Source organism: Centruroides sculpturatus, unplaced genomic scaffold, assembly GCF_000671375.1.
Source record: "Centruroides sculpturatus isolate CEXI.00-Female unplaced genomic scaffold, Cexi_2.0 scaffold122, whole genome shotgun sequence".
NCBI lineage: Eukaryota > Metazoa > Arthropoda > Arachnida > Scorpiones > Buthidae > Centruroides > Centruroides sculpturatus.
The window spans coordinates 297,867-315,678 of record NW_019384345.1 but is presented as its reverse complement, the minus strand read 5'-3'; the positions used below and the strand labels follow the sequence as shown (position 1 = coordinate 315,678).

Below are 17,812 nucleotides of genomic sequence, written 5' to 3'. Positions count from 1 at the left end.
AATTTTAAGATACTGTAAACATAAAATTGGGAATCATTTATAAATAATAAACTAAAAGAAGTAAATATGCTATCTTAGTCTATAGTTTGATAATAATCGAATGTCAAAAGTATGTTTTCAACGAATCCTAATCGCAGGAAAATAAACATTATTTGCATTCAAGTAACATTTTTTAAGACTGTCTCTTTTCTGAATTTAAGATTAAGTGACATACAAACCATTGAATATCCGCATAGAAACTATATTCATGCTTCCTCGATGTATGGTAATGGCCTATACGTGTCCTTTTTTGTAGCTGCAATATGTTGGAACGTTGCGATGCGAACTGTTTCTATTGTCGAAAAGAAATATAAGTTAAAGATTTCCTAAGGTTAACTAATTTTATATAAATTGTATTTTAATTCTATATATATATATATCTATTTAAATCTGATCAGTTTACATTATATCAAGAGTAGATAAGGATGTTAAAATAGAAGCTTAAAAATTCAATTAGACCTAATTTTAGTGGACTTCTTGCTGCTGCAAATATAAGCCATTTTGTCAAATAAAAACAGATTTTAAAAAATAGAATATTATGAAATAAATTAGGCAGTAGGCCTATGTCACTTTTAATTCAAATTATATAGGTAGTCCAATTAAGTATTTATGTACTGTACTTCTATATATAGTATGTCTTATCTATAGTATACCTGTAGGCCTACTTAGAGCCTGTAGACGCTGTGATTTATATGAGTTAGTTCTTATTATATTTAATCGAACTGTTATAATTTTACTAAAATATAATACAATATATCAATATCTATAAATTATATGGATTACAAGTTTCCTTTTATTTGTACAAATAGACTTACATAAAATCATTGTTAAATTGCAGATAAATAAATAACATTCACGTTATTCTTATACGTAGATTTGTCTTAAATTAACTGATTTCTGTATCTAATCTTACAATGTGATTCAGCAAAGATAATATTCATAAATTTCATTTTTTATATTTTTTTATTTTATCATATACAATTAACAATACAAATTAATACAATTTATACAATAATACCATTAAATTATCACTTAAAACTTTTTAATATATTTAAAACATCAACAGAGCTAATTCGGAAAGTGATAAATGGCCGGACGGTTAGTATAGACTTATATTATATGTAGTATCAATAACATTATACGTATTCATTTTACTATATCAACTCAGTGTTTACATATACATAGTTGTATGGACAATGATTAGAATTCCATCTGTACATAAACATTCCTTAGCTCAGAAGGATCGAAACAGGTTATCATTCCAATGTTGATATACCTTATAATGGAATCATTATACAACCACTTTTCAGTCTAACGTAATAATTATGATGTTGATATAGTTAAATTAGCATTTTAATTAATTGAATTACTAATTCCGTTTATTGTGTTAACGGTTTTCTTAAGAATTTTAAAGGAATTTCTGAAATATTTAATCTTATTATATGAAGGGAATTTTTATTTACGAGCTTGACAACAACAAAATATCTAAAATAATAAAACATTGATGTACTTAAAAAATTTACATAAATAGCTTTCGTTTTTATTTTAATTGGATCTTAGGATTAAAAAATTGAATTTTATGATGATAAATCGTTAATATTTAACAGAGAAATTATTAAACAATTGAAAATTATAGTTATTTGAACGTGATTTCGAATTAGAACTATGTAAGTGTAGGATAAACTAAATTATTCAGCACCTACATAGCGAACTCCTAGAAATATAATAGAAGTGGGTATTAAAGATGATCTTAGACACATAAAGATATTTAATTTACAAATATAGATCAATCTTATGCTTCAGATTTTTTCAAGGCCATTTCTGATATATGTATATGCATAACTAATCAATGTTAAATTTTCGATTTGTAAACAGAAATTTATTTTCAGTTAAATTATCGATCTTCAATATATATTATGAAACCGTCTCAGATCATTTTAACTAGGTTAAACGAAATTTATTTCTTAAAAATCAAATAAATATACTGCTATAAGAATTCCTTAAGGACTTATATTAAGAACAAAGTTTAACTTCAAATATTTTGTTCATATTACAACTCAACAATCTTTTATTAAATTTAGTTAACTGTTCGAATATTATGAAATTTTAGATTTTTCAATGAAAATTTCTAAGAAAATTAGAAGTAAAATATCAATTTTCGTTCATTTTAGTAACTTCGATAACAGTTAAAATTTATGTAAATTATTATCTTTATTAANATCCAAGAAAACATTTAACTTTCGACAATTTAAGATCAACGGGAATTTTTTTATTTTATTTTATTCCAATTGAAAGTCTAGTTATGTTTTTTTTTATTCTCTTGTTTTTAAATAAATTTTAATATATTTAAACATTGATTTTATCATTTAAAAAGCGCTATAGATTCCTTATTTAAATCTCTAAACAGTATTAAAGATAGTTTCATTTGATGTTGCGGCATTTTGAAAGAGACAGTAAACTCGAACTGTAAATTTAATACATTCTTAACGTTTAAAGAATTATCTCATTAGTAAAACTACTTGCTAAAAACAATTTTGATATATTTCTATTAGTTTAAAATGATGATTTACTCCATCATTTATATCATTAAAAATTGGCTTAAAATTAGAAATTATTTTTAAGTTTTAAAAATAAAGAAAATATTTAAACTCTTTTGGTAGTTTAAATACTTTACTATTCTCCAGATGTGCTAAATTTAAAGGAAAAAATATAGTGGTAATAAAAAAAATTCTGATACCTTTGCCAATTGGACTCATTATTTTGCAATAAAATAAGCTAAAGCTTAAAACCTTTAAAATGCAACCTTTCTAAACTATTAAAAATTAAGTTAGCAACTTAAAAAGTTTTAACGACACCTCTTAAAACAATACATTTGTGATTTTTAAAGATCTAACTTGTCTGGTATGTGATTACTGTATATTTATTTTCTAATCATTTTATATTCAAATCGGTTTGTAAATAAATAAAAGTAACTTGCTTAATTTAAAATTTTAATTCAAAAATTAATATTAAACAAAATAATACATTTACACCTATAAGCACTGTTTATAATTGAAGCGCTTTGTTATCTTGAACTTACATAACAATTAAACAAAGAAATCTTTGACAACATCGAGTTAAATTGGTATAAAAATCCACTAAAATACAAATATTGTAGTATTAAATTTATACTTAAAGAAACTTATAATTACAGTCTATCCACTTATATCATATTCATGCAATTTATTTACATATATTTTATTGTATATTCCAGTAGACTATCGTGTTAAGAATTAAAATTAAATCTAGAAGTAAAAAATAAAATATTTTGGATAGATAATAAGGTTTTACTAAATATACAATAACAACTTTTACATAAGATACATTTTATTTAATTTTAAATAAATATGTTATTACATTTTTAAATGAATTATTTTATTTAAAAGGTTTTAAATGAGTTTATTTTACATGAAAATTTAAACTGTCCCATAATTCTTCGTAATTGGATTTACCTTGACTTCGATTAAAGATATTCTTTGTTTGTTTAAATGTCTTATGTAATTTCAATCCTAGCAAAGCACTTTCACGCTCAAGTAGAGAAGTATCAAAACATAGTTGTCGACCGCACATCAACCATAGGTCGTATATCAGTTGAATGGAAGCCAGGTGAACTTTTACATAAACAGCGCATGTGTCGATTCTAAAAATAGAAAGTAATGAAACTATAGATAAAGTTTTCATCCCCTTGAATAACTGACTCGTTTCTTTACATAGCTCTAGACACGACGTCAGAGGCCTTCTCTAATATCATGAATGAATGAATAGTTTTACACATGATAACCAGGCCTTTTCCATATTTTCTCTACCAATTTCATATATTATCCATAGATTTGTAAAAGCAGTTTTAATATTTAAGAAATCTTTATTGCATTTAATAATTAATCTAAAAGTGGCTTGAAAAAATGTTAAGTCTATAGGAAAAAATTTGTAAAACAACAAAACTTACCTTGATGGAAATTCTAACGTTTATTCATTTTTTTCTAAATTTTCTGATATTTATATTTATACTTATTGATATTGATATAATGTGTTTATGCAGATATAATAAGCTTAATAAATAAATAGAATATGTTAGCATATGAATGAGATGGTTAATGTTTCTGGCCGATGTAATGAAGACAGTTAATGCCTTTGTTATTATTTTCCCTTTGTTTTCTTCTGGCATCAAAGTTTGTCGGTAGAAGAAGTTATTTTTTATTTTTTAAATAAAATGAAAAAAAGCAATAACACAGAGTAAGAAAAAATTATGCAAATTATATTTTTACATTTTTTGCATGATCAATCAATGTTTAATTTGATATAGGTGAATTCTTGCTATATTTATTAAATTTAGTTATTGAATAAAGTGTTTAATGTTAGATTTTAATTGTATATAATTATATTTTATTTCGTTATTATTATTATATAATATTTATTTCTTCTCACTAGTTTTAGGAAATCTAATAAAAACAATAAACTTGAATCCACGCCGTTATATTTAATTTTTAAATAGTTTATCTGGTGATAAAGTAAACCGTTTTGATTAACCTAGGCCTATATAAAATCGACTAACTTATTGGCATAAAAATATTAAAAATAGAACGGCTATCATTTATGTCTATAGATAGCGTGTTATATGCTTCTTATTTTTGAGTTACAATGTCTGTAGACAAACATGAGATGGCGAGAAAATATGAAATGGGCACGCATACTGTACCCTAATTTCTTAGAAAACCTCAACTTAAATGTTTATAAATCCAATTCTGTTATTATTTGATTGAATAGAAGGTCATAAATTTTATTTTATAAAACGCTTAAACGAAGTATTCGATTATAAAAAATAAAATAAAATAAAATAAATTTAATAATTTTTCACGACAAAATAGATCTATTGTATATGAAATATAAAATTTAAAATAACTGTTTTTCTTAAATATTGAAATTCGTCAATATAATTTTGATAATTTTAAATTCAGAAATCTTTTAAATGTCTAAAATAATATAAAACATGCAAGACAATTTCGAAATACGAGCGTAAATGCAGAAACATCGACACTAGACCTACCACTTGACCTAACAAGTGAGTTCTAAAGATACTCAAAGAGAAACGGTCAACCGCAATATTTATGTATAATCCTAAAGCTGTTTATCTTGCACCCTGCCAGGAGTCTAGCGTGTTATAATGTAATTACTGTCCCTTCACCGTGACCGAATGTAGTAGTAACCAAGCTACTCTATTGTTTGTGAAGAAAACTACGCGATTTGTCATCGTGGACTCAATAATACTATGAAAAAAAACCTAAAACACAATCTGTTCTTATCACTTAATAGTATGCTTTGTAAAATTTCTAAGGAAGATAATATACTATTATGAAACAATCCAAGAAAACATTTAACTTTCGACAATTTAAGATCAACGGGAATTTTTTTATTTTATTTTATTCCAATTGAAAGTCTAGTTATGTTTTTTTTTTTATTCTCTTGTTTTTAAATAAATTTTAATATATTTAAACATTGATTTTATCATTTAAAAAGCGCTATAGATTCCTTATTTAAATCTCTAAACAGTATTAAAGATAGTTTCATTTGATGTTGCGGCATTTTGAAAGAGACAGTAAACTCGAACTGTAAATTTAATACATTCTTAACGTTTAAAGAATTATCTCATTAGTAAAACTACATTTATTGCAGTCGTTAAAAATATTACGTTTTTATTCGTTAATAAAGTAATTAAAGTTGAAATTTAGTATATAATTATGGATGACGAAATACAAGAAATTACTGGTATTTCTTGTTCTATGTATTGCTGAACAGAATAGAACCAGTGCAAGGCTGACATAGAGAACTATCAGATCGATATCGGATGGGGGTGGTAGAGGGGACGACTTTATGGCTGGAGTCGACCGATGCAAAGCTATGAGGAGATTCTCGGAAGCCAATATTCTGGGAACGTCCGACAAGAATAGAACGTTGTCGTCTCTTCTATGCCTTCTCTCCGTGGTACCTTAACCGGTTGCCATGACAACTCGGAGAGACGACTTATTATTGGTGAAAAAGCATTCACCGAGGCAATACTTTAGTCACACTAACCATTTTTCATTCAAGTGAAGTTTCGACTCAAACTCGAAGCCTATTTATTTATTTCTATTCTATAAACGTTGCAGCAAAAATGTAATTGTTATTAATATTGCCTGAAACTCCATCTGCTCAAATTTACGTACAGTACAATACAGATTGTATTAACCGTTAATATTATGCTGAATAGAGTATCGAAGATGGTCTAAATTTCTTCGGAGATGGTTAGAAAAATAAATTTAATTGCTAATCGAACCATATTGTCGTAATCGTGATCCTACTTTTTTACTACCGTAGGTATAAAACGGATTGCGTGCAGGACCACCAACGTTAAATAAAAAGTAATGTAGACGAAGACAAGCTTCTATTGTGTGCATTGAATAGCATAAAGAGCTGTCGGTGAATGCAGATAGGCTTTTAAGCTAAGAAAGGAAGTAATCTTATCTGTCTTTCTTCTCCTTTTAATATGGAGTCGGCAGATACAAACGAGGTGGTTGTAAGTGAAAAACTTAGCTTTTGTCTATTTGAGATTTTTTTGTTTTCAGAAGAACATTTTTGAAGATAATTCTTATGACATAATGTTTAGATAAAGGCGTACTAATAATGATTTTATTGTTTAAATTTGTACTTAGATTTACAGATTTATACATTCGATGTAACTATAGAACATAATTTTCTTTTTTAATTATATTTATAAGCAATATTTTCTATCGTAGTAAACGAATTTCGATACATTTTCTAAATAGATTTTTTAAATTAGATTTACTTCAGATGTATTGATAAGTCGTGATTTTGAAATTTGTTACTTTGTATCTTAAAATAATATTGATATTCAAAATTATTTTATTACTAATTTATGTCAGATTAAGTTTTTTAAATTATGAAAAAACATGTTTAAAACATATTTTTTAAACAGTTAATAGCTTATTTCTTAAATATTAATCGTGTTTTAATATATTAAAACACGACTTAAGTAAACATATAAATAAGTCGTATTACAAAATATTATAGAAAATATATCAATTTATAACCAGGCCTTGGGAAATTTAAATAATTTACAACACAAAATTATTAAAATTATTTCATTTGGAATCGTAAATTACATTATAAAAATATATTTAATTTTAGCTTAAAAATAATTATTATTTAGTTATTTCGTTTATCAAAGAAAAATGTTACAAAAAGAAGTTTTATTTATATAAGATTTAAACAATATTTTTGAGAATAACCTGTAAAGTAATCTTATTATCATTTTAAAATATTAAGCTTTTTAATCGATTAGACTTAATAATTTCTAGTTTGCGTGATTTATATGAAAATTTTGTAAATAAACCATAAAAGAATTTAAAAAGCATGTTCTAAAATTTACCAAAACTATATAAAGGCCTGTAAAATAACAAAAAGTTAAACTGAAATATATCGAATTTTTAGAATTGTTTGTGTTACATCATTAAATTTTAAAAATAAAGTAAAAGCCTACATGTATAACTTACATAATAAATAAGTTTATGTTTGCTAAATTCTTAAGTTATTTTATCATGAACTGTTAAATATAGACAAACGACTAAATATTGACACGTTAAAGAATTTAGCATTATCGATAAATATCTTGCATTTACAGAATGCAAATCATTCCATTTATCTCTGAATAACATTAGGAAGCTCAAATTGATGTGACACGTTGGATAAACCGTGTTGTATTTTATGATACAATAGTTTGGTTGTAATCCTTCTTGGTAACTATGGTAGCCCTTTAATCTTATTACAAAACTTCACAAAAAATTTATTTCCTAATTTTAAACATTCTTTTACATTGATTTATTTCTAAACGATTTTCAGTGAAAACGAAAATATCGAACTGCTTCTAGAATGCTAATTACCGTTTAAATAACTTTACAGCACTACACTAATGGCAATATTCAATAAACAACTGTATTCATTAATATGAAAATGTTTTCAATGAAACGAGAATTTCACAGTTTAAAACAAAGAATACATTTGTAATTAGTTTGTGTTCTAGTACTGTACATTAATGAAATGTACTGGAAATTTCAACAGCTTTAAATTAACAGAATACGATTTGGATTGGGATTAACTGAATCAAAATTCAGATGCGCCAGTTAAATACAGAAGCATTTGTTGCAAAATTAATTCTTAAACATGCAAGAAAATTTAGCTTAAGAGATTAATTTTGTATAGCAGTGTAATTCAGTATAATAAGTCACTTTAAAATGATTTAGAACTAAATACACTGGAAAAAACGTGCGAATGAAACACAATTATTTACTTTATTTCGTTACTTTTGAATTTTCTTTCTATACAACAGAACTTAATTGAACTGCTACATTTTTCTACCCTAAAAAGTTTATAAGTGTAAAGTTTTAAACCATGAACTTATAAATTTATAGAGTTTATTTTTAAAAAAAGAAAGAAAGTTTATAAGAGCAATCTCTTGAGAAATCCAATAGTAGTTAGTTATAAGAAGTGTCACAAATAACTCGACTTAAAAAATTGTCTCGTCCTAAAAATGATTAGATACGTGTAATAATTTAATCTTTAAGGCTACTTGTTAACTAAAATATTTACCACGATACGATGAAATAAAATAAAAAATCAAGATAGTGAAAGCCTTTATCGGTAACTCATTATTGTCAGTTTTTGCATCTTTACAAGAGAAGGCAAACAATTTAGGCTATCGCACAAATCTGAGGATATATGCTGACTAAATGGGCCTCACACAGCGTTGCTTACTTACTATTAGCACATCTTTGTCCAAATCATGCAGTCTGGGAGTCCCGCTACCGCCCAGATAAGTGGCTCTCTTTGCCTGGGAGGTATTACTGATAGTGATATGTTCTACGGGCGATAAAATATAGCCAGCCTCAATTAGAGTTAAATTAGAAAACGTAACTATAAAAATATCAGTCACATTAAACGTGAATTAATCCCAGTTTTATGTTTACTGTAGTGGCTAACATCTGAAAAATTTTAATTAAATAGCTTTGTAAATTTATAAAAATAATGAATTTAAAACTAAGCCATTGTTTTATACTTATGAATAATTTATGTAAGTTTTGGATTAAAAGAATAATAAACTTAGTACATTATAATGAAAATAAAATTTTAATTTCATTAAATATGCTGCGGTTTTTATCGTCTTTTTAAACAAAACAAGTTAACTTAAACAGAAAAATTGCAAATATATCTAAACTTAGCTAGGATTTCAAAATTATTCATGAAATAAGCCTTAAATCCAATTTATCAAGTATTAAAAATAACTTAGATTTAATGTTAAATGATTAAATATTAAACGACAGAAATATTTTTCAATAGAATTTTAATTAAATTTAACAAGACAAACGCTTATTTTAGGATTAATTATGATAATTGCGTAAAAAATATTTAAACAGAAAATCGAAAAGTTGTATTGAAAAAACATTTTACCATAAAATTATAGATCTTTTTGTTATTGGATTGATGCTTATCGCTAAAATCTAAAACAAGAAAAATTATGTATATAACATGTTTATCGAGTTCACAACTGTTATAATTAAAATATTGCATAAAATATATCAAGCGAATTTATTATAATTTATGCTGAAACTGCAGATATTTTATATGCCGCTCCCGTAATGTTTCATTCGTTTAATTTATTCTGCTATGGATAATGACTGATTTTGAATTATAAATAGCTATGTAAATATCCGTTTGTAATTCCGCTTATATATTCAGCCTAACTAAAACTTAATTTATATTCAGATTGAAATCATAATAGGCTATATCATAAAAATATTTAACTTATCATAGATTATGCTTATCGAATTGGAAATATCNATAATAATACAAAATAGAATTGCAATAAGATTTTTAAAGATTATGCAAAGTTTCTTTATTCCTGTGAGTGTAATATTGCTTAATGGAAAATATTTTTGTTTTAATTAAATTAATATTAGATACTTAGAAAATATAAGTTATCTAGAAATTCTAATTATGAAAGCGTTTTAGAATTAGGAAAGATCCTAAAGCGTCTAAATGGGCCGCTGCATAGATCTAAACTTAGAATTATATTTAATTACCTTAAAAAGCAATATATTTTCGAAATGAGTTAGATCTAAGAACACCGAATAACTGAAGTTTAAAGGTTTAAACAAGACCCGCGATTTTAATATAATGATTCTCTTCGTCACTTAACTTTTGGAATTTATGGAACTCGGTAGTAAATGTTTAAGTTTATCCTATATTATACCGAATTTATGATCTTTAAGAAAAGTGAATTACTAGACTACTTCATCTGTGCAAACTTAATGATATATATCTACCTAATAAAATTTTCTCACCACGAAAAAGATAAAAGTGCTTAACAAAATTGATAACATTTTGGCAGATTGCCACACGACCGGACTAAGTCTGCATGTAAGCAACAGATTCCTTCGTAAAATGTTAAAATTAGATTAAAAAACAACTTGTAGATAGCGTTTGCAAACCTTAATATAGGCATTATACTGTTTTTAGAAATGCTTTTCTTCAAATTTGTGAATAGTTAGCTTAATCCAAATAAATTTCTATACTTTGAAAGGATGAGATACGAAACTGTTATTTAAAATATGCGTTCATTCTCCCGTTATAATACTACAGAAGTCAAGATTAACAACACAAGAAAAAAAATGTGTGGCAGAATCTACATATAGAGCTAAGAGTAATGTAGAAGTTAATCGATTTTTGGTAGAGGAGGTTGTTCACCGAAATAACTCCCATCCCATCATCATCTATATACCACAGACGGAGACAGCCACTGGGAATGTTTGTCGTAGTTGTCGTGAACGGTCGAATAGTTCAGACCGCCCAAGTGATAAATTAAAACACGGACTATAGTCACATGCTTCTTAGCCATCCTCTTCTTTCTTTCAATTTACTTCTTCGGACTTCAAATAATACTTGTTTTGTTGGTAATTAAGTGACCGAACGTCGTCATGTCGATAAAAACTATAAGCAACTACTCTTAACTTGATAGTCTAAAGTTTTAAATTCCAAACCATTCAGGAATTTTTTTTTTAATAAAATGAACTTCTCCAGTTTTTTTATAACTCCACTTTAATATTTCCGATTCAATTAAGAAAGTAGATAAAGTAATTTCGTTTATTTCATTAAAGTTTATCTTAGATAATTAAATTTTGTTTGGAAATTAATTACCAATAAAATTTATACAAAGTGTTAGAAGGATCTTTTCATTGTTTTAAATTTTTTCTTAAAATTTTTTAAAGTAAATTAATAACAAATTTTATGCACGGTGCTCTAATTATTATTCTTTTGTTTTTAAAAATAATTTTTAAAGATTAAAATAGCTTTTTTTATAATAACAGAAATTTTTGCTGGGTGTTTCATATATATTTTTAAAGAAAAAAGTATGGTTTGTATATTTGAAAAATACATACGGATCACAACTAAAATATTATATAATAATATTAAAATGAAACTTATGATTAAAGTCAAAGTAAGATGTTTGAGACCTATATCATAATACGTATTTAATTTTAAAGGATAAAACTAAATGTAAATATTGTGATTATTTGAGCTCAGTGCAAGATAATATTATAATAGTTAACAATATGATTCTTGAAATTACTTTATAATAGAATTTTATACACATCTATTTTACAAATTTAAGTTATTATTTTATTGTAACTTAAACATTAACTGTTAAAAATTATCAATTCTAATGCTATGTAAGTAGCTACACATTGGAAATACAGCTAGCCTAAAGAATAAATCCGATCCAATTAAATCCCCTTATTATCTTGAAGGGAATCTTAATTGTTGGAGATTATTCATGTAAGAAATTTAATACAATAGCTTTAATCTTTTATTATTTTTTAAATTAGAGCTTAAAATATGTATCATCTTTTTCTTGATATAAAGTCGCATGCATAATAGTTAACTAAAGAATAATAACTAAATAAATAATAAAATCAATATTAGTATGTTAGGCCTCTAAATTCTGCAGAGTTTTTCCTGAATTATATTCGCTAAAAATTTATCTATTAACTGAAAAGAATTATAAAAATGAATTTACATTAATTACTTTTATTTATATCTACTTTTTCATAAAAATACATTGGAATAAAATGAACAAAAACGTATTAACTTACAAAATTTTAAGATCTTTAAAATAAATTATAACTTTTTAACATAATTTCAAAAATTTTTTTAAATTTAAAAAGAACAGATTTAATTGGCTTATTGATATTATCGTTATTATTTCTTTATAAGAAAATGTATTCTTTACTATCAATATAACATTACATTATTATCGTTTTAGTAAACTATTTTAAGAAATTTCTAATGTCGGAAAATTGTTTTTAACTTAAATCTTATATTTTTGTCTTTAAATTAGTAAAGTGTAATAAGTTATTGCATAGAGAGAAAATATGAAACGTCATTTTAGATGTTTGAGGCCTAAAATTATGTAGCCTAATAAATGAAATTAAATCGATATAGATTAATTCTAGTTTTTGTTTTAAATATTATTGAATAATTTAATCATTTAACTTAAAAAATTTATTATTCACTTTTTTCAACTTTTTCAAATATATCAAAATTGAAAATATATTTAGTTGTAAATTGGCTAATTATAAGCTAAATTTAGATTTGTTTTACTAATAATAGTGAAAAATAATGACTATTCAGATTAATAAAGTGAAATATCAGATTTCTGTATACTCTAGAGAAATTATTTATAATCTTATGTTTAAATTAATCTATTTAATAAATAGTTGCTTTCGATAGATGTAACTTAACTGAAACTATGAGATAGGAGAATAGTTTCTATACAAAACATATAGAACAATTTTTTGCGTAGTAGGCCTCCGTTAACAGGTTTACTCCGTTAACAGGTTTACTCCGTTAACAGGTTTACTTTTTGGGTTCATACAGGTTGTTATATTATTCACACAGAATGATAATATTACTTTCCAAATATGCTTAAATTTAACAACACTATGGTTATATAATAGAAATATTTAACGTAACTTAGACTATACATCATTATCATTCAATATCCCATAGTAAATAATAATAAAAAGAAAGAACTCATAAAATAAGAGAAAACAAATTTATTATGGAACTAGGTTTCATATCTTCCTCTTTTTCTCTAATATCTAAAATTCTGATAGATTTAACGTTCTCGAACTTGAAGTTCGTTATTGGTAAAATGAAATTTTACAGTCATTGCAACTAAGTATTTAGTTGCAATGACTGTATTGCATTGCAACTAAATACTTAGTTGCAATGACTAAGAAATTATATTTCCATTATTATTTCTGATTTTCATAATAGGTTTAATCTGTGAATTACATCAAATTAACTCAGTATTTTCGGATTTAGGAATTTTGTAAATGTGAAATTTTTTATTAAAAAGATATTAAAGACAATTTCGTTAAATTAATACATTAAAAATGCTGGACTTTTAAGTATTAAATTTAGAAAATATATTGTAAAATGGTGATTCATGATATACAACAGTGAAGAAGGAAAGAAAGATTTGAAAGCGTAATTCGTAAATTTTTGTTAAACAAGAATTTTAAGAATATTTCTCTTGATTTTTACATCTTCACTTGATCTACAAACTGTTAATTTTAGAAAATACATCAAATTGATTCAATAAAATTAATTAACGTTTCCTAAACTCGGTTTTTTCTTTGAGATTAAAAACGTTTACTTGTAAAACATTAAACTGTTAGAATAACTGATGAAGATAATAATAAATTTAAAATTTTTAAATAATTTAATTAAGATTATTTATTTTAAAAGAAATTTTAACTATAATAATAATTATTATTTAGGGTTTTTTTTAACTTCTTTTTGCCCCGTTGACACTAAATAAACTATAATTAGTGTTTAATTTCTCAACAATAGTAGGGTATTTTCTAAAATTTATTTACTTTTGATAAAATTTTCAAATTTTGTTATTCATTAATATCGAGTACTGTATCAAATTTTAAAAATGTTGATTATATATATATTTTTTACTGTAAATATTATACAAAATTTAATTTACGAAATTTTGTTCTTTTATTCAATATCGCATCAGCTAGAAAACTTTGATGATTAAAATAAATATATAATTATTATATTTAAATTAAATAGTTTATTACTTTGTTTACATTATTATAGACCAGTTCTAAGTTAAATCTACTTTACAATATATCATAGACTGGACTCTTTAAAGTAATAAAATAAACGACACAGTGTAGTTTAATCCATATAAACGATAAAAATTTGAAAAGTTTTGAAGCCAATTATATCTTGAGAAACAAAAACAATTATGAATGACCTAGTAAAAAGTGTCATTGAATATGATACAGTTGAATAAGCAAGCTATTGTTGGCATTAAGCCGAAATTCTAAAGATTAAAAAAATTGTATGACATGCTACTATAGTTTAAAGTTAGATTTTTATTTTTCTCAAATACCTCTATCATTATTTTTAACCATAACTTAATAAAGTAAGGATGATAAAATCAGATATTTTTTAAATAAAGAATATTTTTTATTTCGATTTCTTTATTTAGAAAGTAAGATATTTTTATAACTAATTTGTTAAATATTATTTTTTGAAAAACGTTGCCAAAATTGAAAGTTTAATAATGTTAATATTTATTACAGTCAAAGAGAGATGTTTCTATTATTGAAAAATAAACTTTAAACCTAAATATTTATATAATAATGTATTATTAATTTAGGCCTATAATAACATTAAAACATAAAAGTATTTTTTTGGTTTAATAATAATATATAATTAATAAAAAAATCATTTTATTGCAAAAATAATTTTAATTGTTATTTTTTCTCTAGATAGTCCACCTATGTCACAAAGAAATTTTCCACCATCCTTCTGGAATTGCAACTATCAGCCCACATCGACAAGTTTGGGTGCCATGTCAGCTACCAGCACAAACCATCCGGACATCAGTTACGCAACAGACTCTTATCATTCTGGCACTTTGCATGCTACAATTCATCAAGGAGATCCATGGCATTATACATTCACTGGACATGCACAATCGGCAGGTCCATACGGTGCTAGGCCAACTGTTCACGATTTATCATACACAAATATGAGTGCGACTAATCGTTTCAATCCACAATACGGCTCTTTATTCCTCCAACCTCCAGTCAGATCCACAAGACTTACGCCAGTTACACCTGGTTGTGCTGGTTTAGAAAAAGCTACAGATACCTGGGGAACTAGCAGGTACCACGAACCTCTCACAGCTCACAATTTAAGTCACATGGATACAAATTATGGTGCAACGTACAGTCCAATGGGTGCTATGACAGGTATATTACTTCCTCCAATATATGTTTAAAATAACAAATTTTAATATAAAATTATTTTTAATCGTTTCCTATTCCAAGTACATTAAGAAATTCAGCTTTATTCAAATTTTCAAAACAATATTATTATTATTATTATTATTATTATGAAAAAGCTTGAAAATACAAAGGCCTATTACATACTTTGAAATTAAATAAGTTAAATATGAAAAAACTTAATTGAATAATTAAAATAAATTAAATAGAAATAAAAGTTTTACCAATGATTTTTTTGACATCTCATTTAAATCAATTAACTGGAAAGTATTTTGAATATAATCAATGGTTGTTAATATATTATACTATTCCAATTTATCTCACTCGAACGTATAGATCAGATGTAAAGTGTATTTTACCTTTAGGTCTATAATTTTACTTTTATATTTAATCCTACGTTATTATTAGTTAATAAAAGTTTCGGAAGAGTCTAGAAAAACTTACAATCTAAACAAATTTATATTTAGAAATGTATTACTGTATACAGTAAGTTATATATAATATACTGTATATGGAATTGAAAACTGTAAAGATAATGTAATTATACAGAATCTTTTTATGCCGGTAAATATTATATAATGCTTTATTAAAATATTTAATTTTATAATTTATCAAAAGCGTTATTTTCAAAATGAATTAATTTGAATTTTATTGATAATTCGAGAATTGATTTACTCTTCATAAAAACTTTTTCTACTTATCTATTTTTTATACTTAGCCTGAATTTATTCTTTATGTGCTCTCTGAAGTATAGGAGATTATGTCTAGAAGGTAATAAATTATTACGCTTATTATTATATATAAAAACTGCATTCTCTGGAATAAAGAGAAAAGATCGGCCTATAGATCAGAATAAAACTATATTTTCATAATAAAGATTCCTTTAATATATTTCATAATAAGATGTAAAATATTAATGATAAGTTTGTTATACTAGAGGATCCCAGACTATTACTTCATAGAATATTTTTAAATAACAAATTTTAAAAATTTCATATAATTATATTTGTTTTTTACAATTCTTCATTTCATTTAATAAGTGAAATACGTCTATTAAGTTATATAAAGCAGAAATTTCTTTACTTAATTTGAAATATTAAAAATAAACAAAATATGTTAAAACTTATTATTTATAAATAATTATATTCTATTTATTTAAGTAACGTGTGTTTTCATAAAAATTTATCGAAAATTTATTTTTTTTAAAATAAATTATTTAAGTTTTTGTTATTTAATGAATAAAACTTCTAAATGAAAAAAAAAAATACATGTAAGATTTTGTTTCTGATCTTTTTAAATGATAAAACTCTGAAAAAGGTAAGTTTTCGAAAAAACTTGACATTAAATTAATAATTGTTGGGCGTATGTGAATTGCTTACTATTTTGATTCAGTGAAATGAAACAAGGCTTTAAATTTACTAAATAGGCTATTATTTAAGAAGTTTGTGTTTTACAAATAAATTTTCAGGACTGTAAACTATAACATAAATTTTTTTGTTAAAATTCTATTTTGTTTTCCTTTTTTTAAATAAAAAATTCAAAAAATTACTTATTACATTCTACTCGTTTTACTTTTGTATAGGCTTGATCCAAAAATTACAATCGATAATAATTAATTCTGTATAAATTTTATCATAAACTCTTTTGCAATTGTTATTTTTTTACATTTTAAATTCAATTCTCTGTTAAAACAATTGAAATTGATTGACTTTGAACTATTCCTGATTGGTAAAAACTTTCTATATTATAAATTTTTAGCCAATTAGACCAAAACGTATTTGTAAATACATAAATGAATATTAGCTCCTCTTAAATATAAATTTTTATACATATAATATGGAACTCTGGAATTTGTTGCCTGTTGTACTGTATATAAGCTTATTTCTAGGTGAATAAAATGCAATTAAATTTTCTTTGCAATAATAATTTTAAAGTAAGCTTAGCTTTAGTATAGTATCAAATATTATATAGATATAAAATGCTGTATTATAAAATAACTGTAGATTTAGAATCTATTTATATTTTATAAAAAAAATATTAAATAATCTTTTGCAAAGAAAAATTCTTCTAAAAAAAGATAATCGCTTAAAAAAATAATATATAAAACAATAATTTTTAATATTTAATTTATAAAATAGCGTTTTATTGAATCTCTAGACCATTAATAAATAATTAATGTTCTAATATTAATATAACTTTTTCATGGCCTGTACTTCATAACAAGTCCATAAATTTTGTATTAATCATTACACAATCAAAATCTGTGTGGTAATTATAATTCAATTCATTATATATATATATATATATATATT

General features: G+C 24.4%; 1 protein-coding gene across 3 annotated transcripts in view; it reads left to right on the top strand.

The window, feature by feature from the left end:
- LOC111635517 (transcription cofactor vestigial-like protein 2) overlaps positions 1-17,812 on the top strand; it is a 47,370-nt gene that overhangs the window by 10,771 nt on the left and 18,787 nt on the right. For all 3 annotated transcript variants that reach the window (XM_023380505.1, XM_023380502.1, XM_023380512.1), the window contains exon 4: positions 14,982-15,467. In XM_023380505.1, coding sequence (XP_023236273.1) covers positions 14,982-15,467 — 486 coding nt within the window. The remainder of the gene's footprint in view (positions 1-14,981; positions 15,468-17,812) is intronic.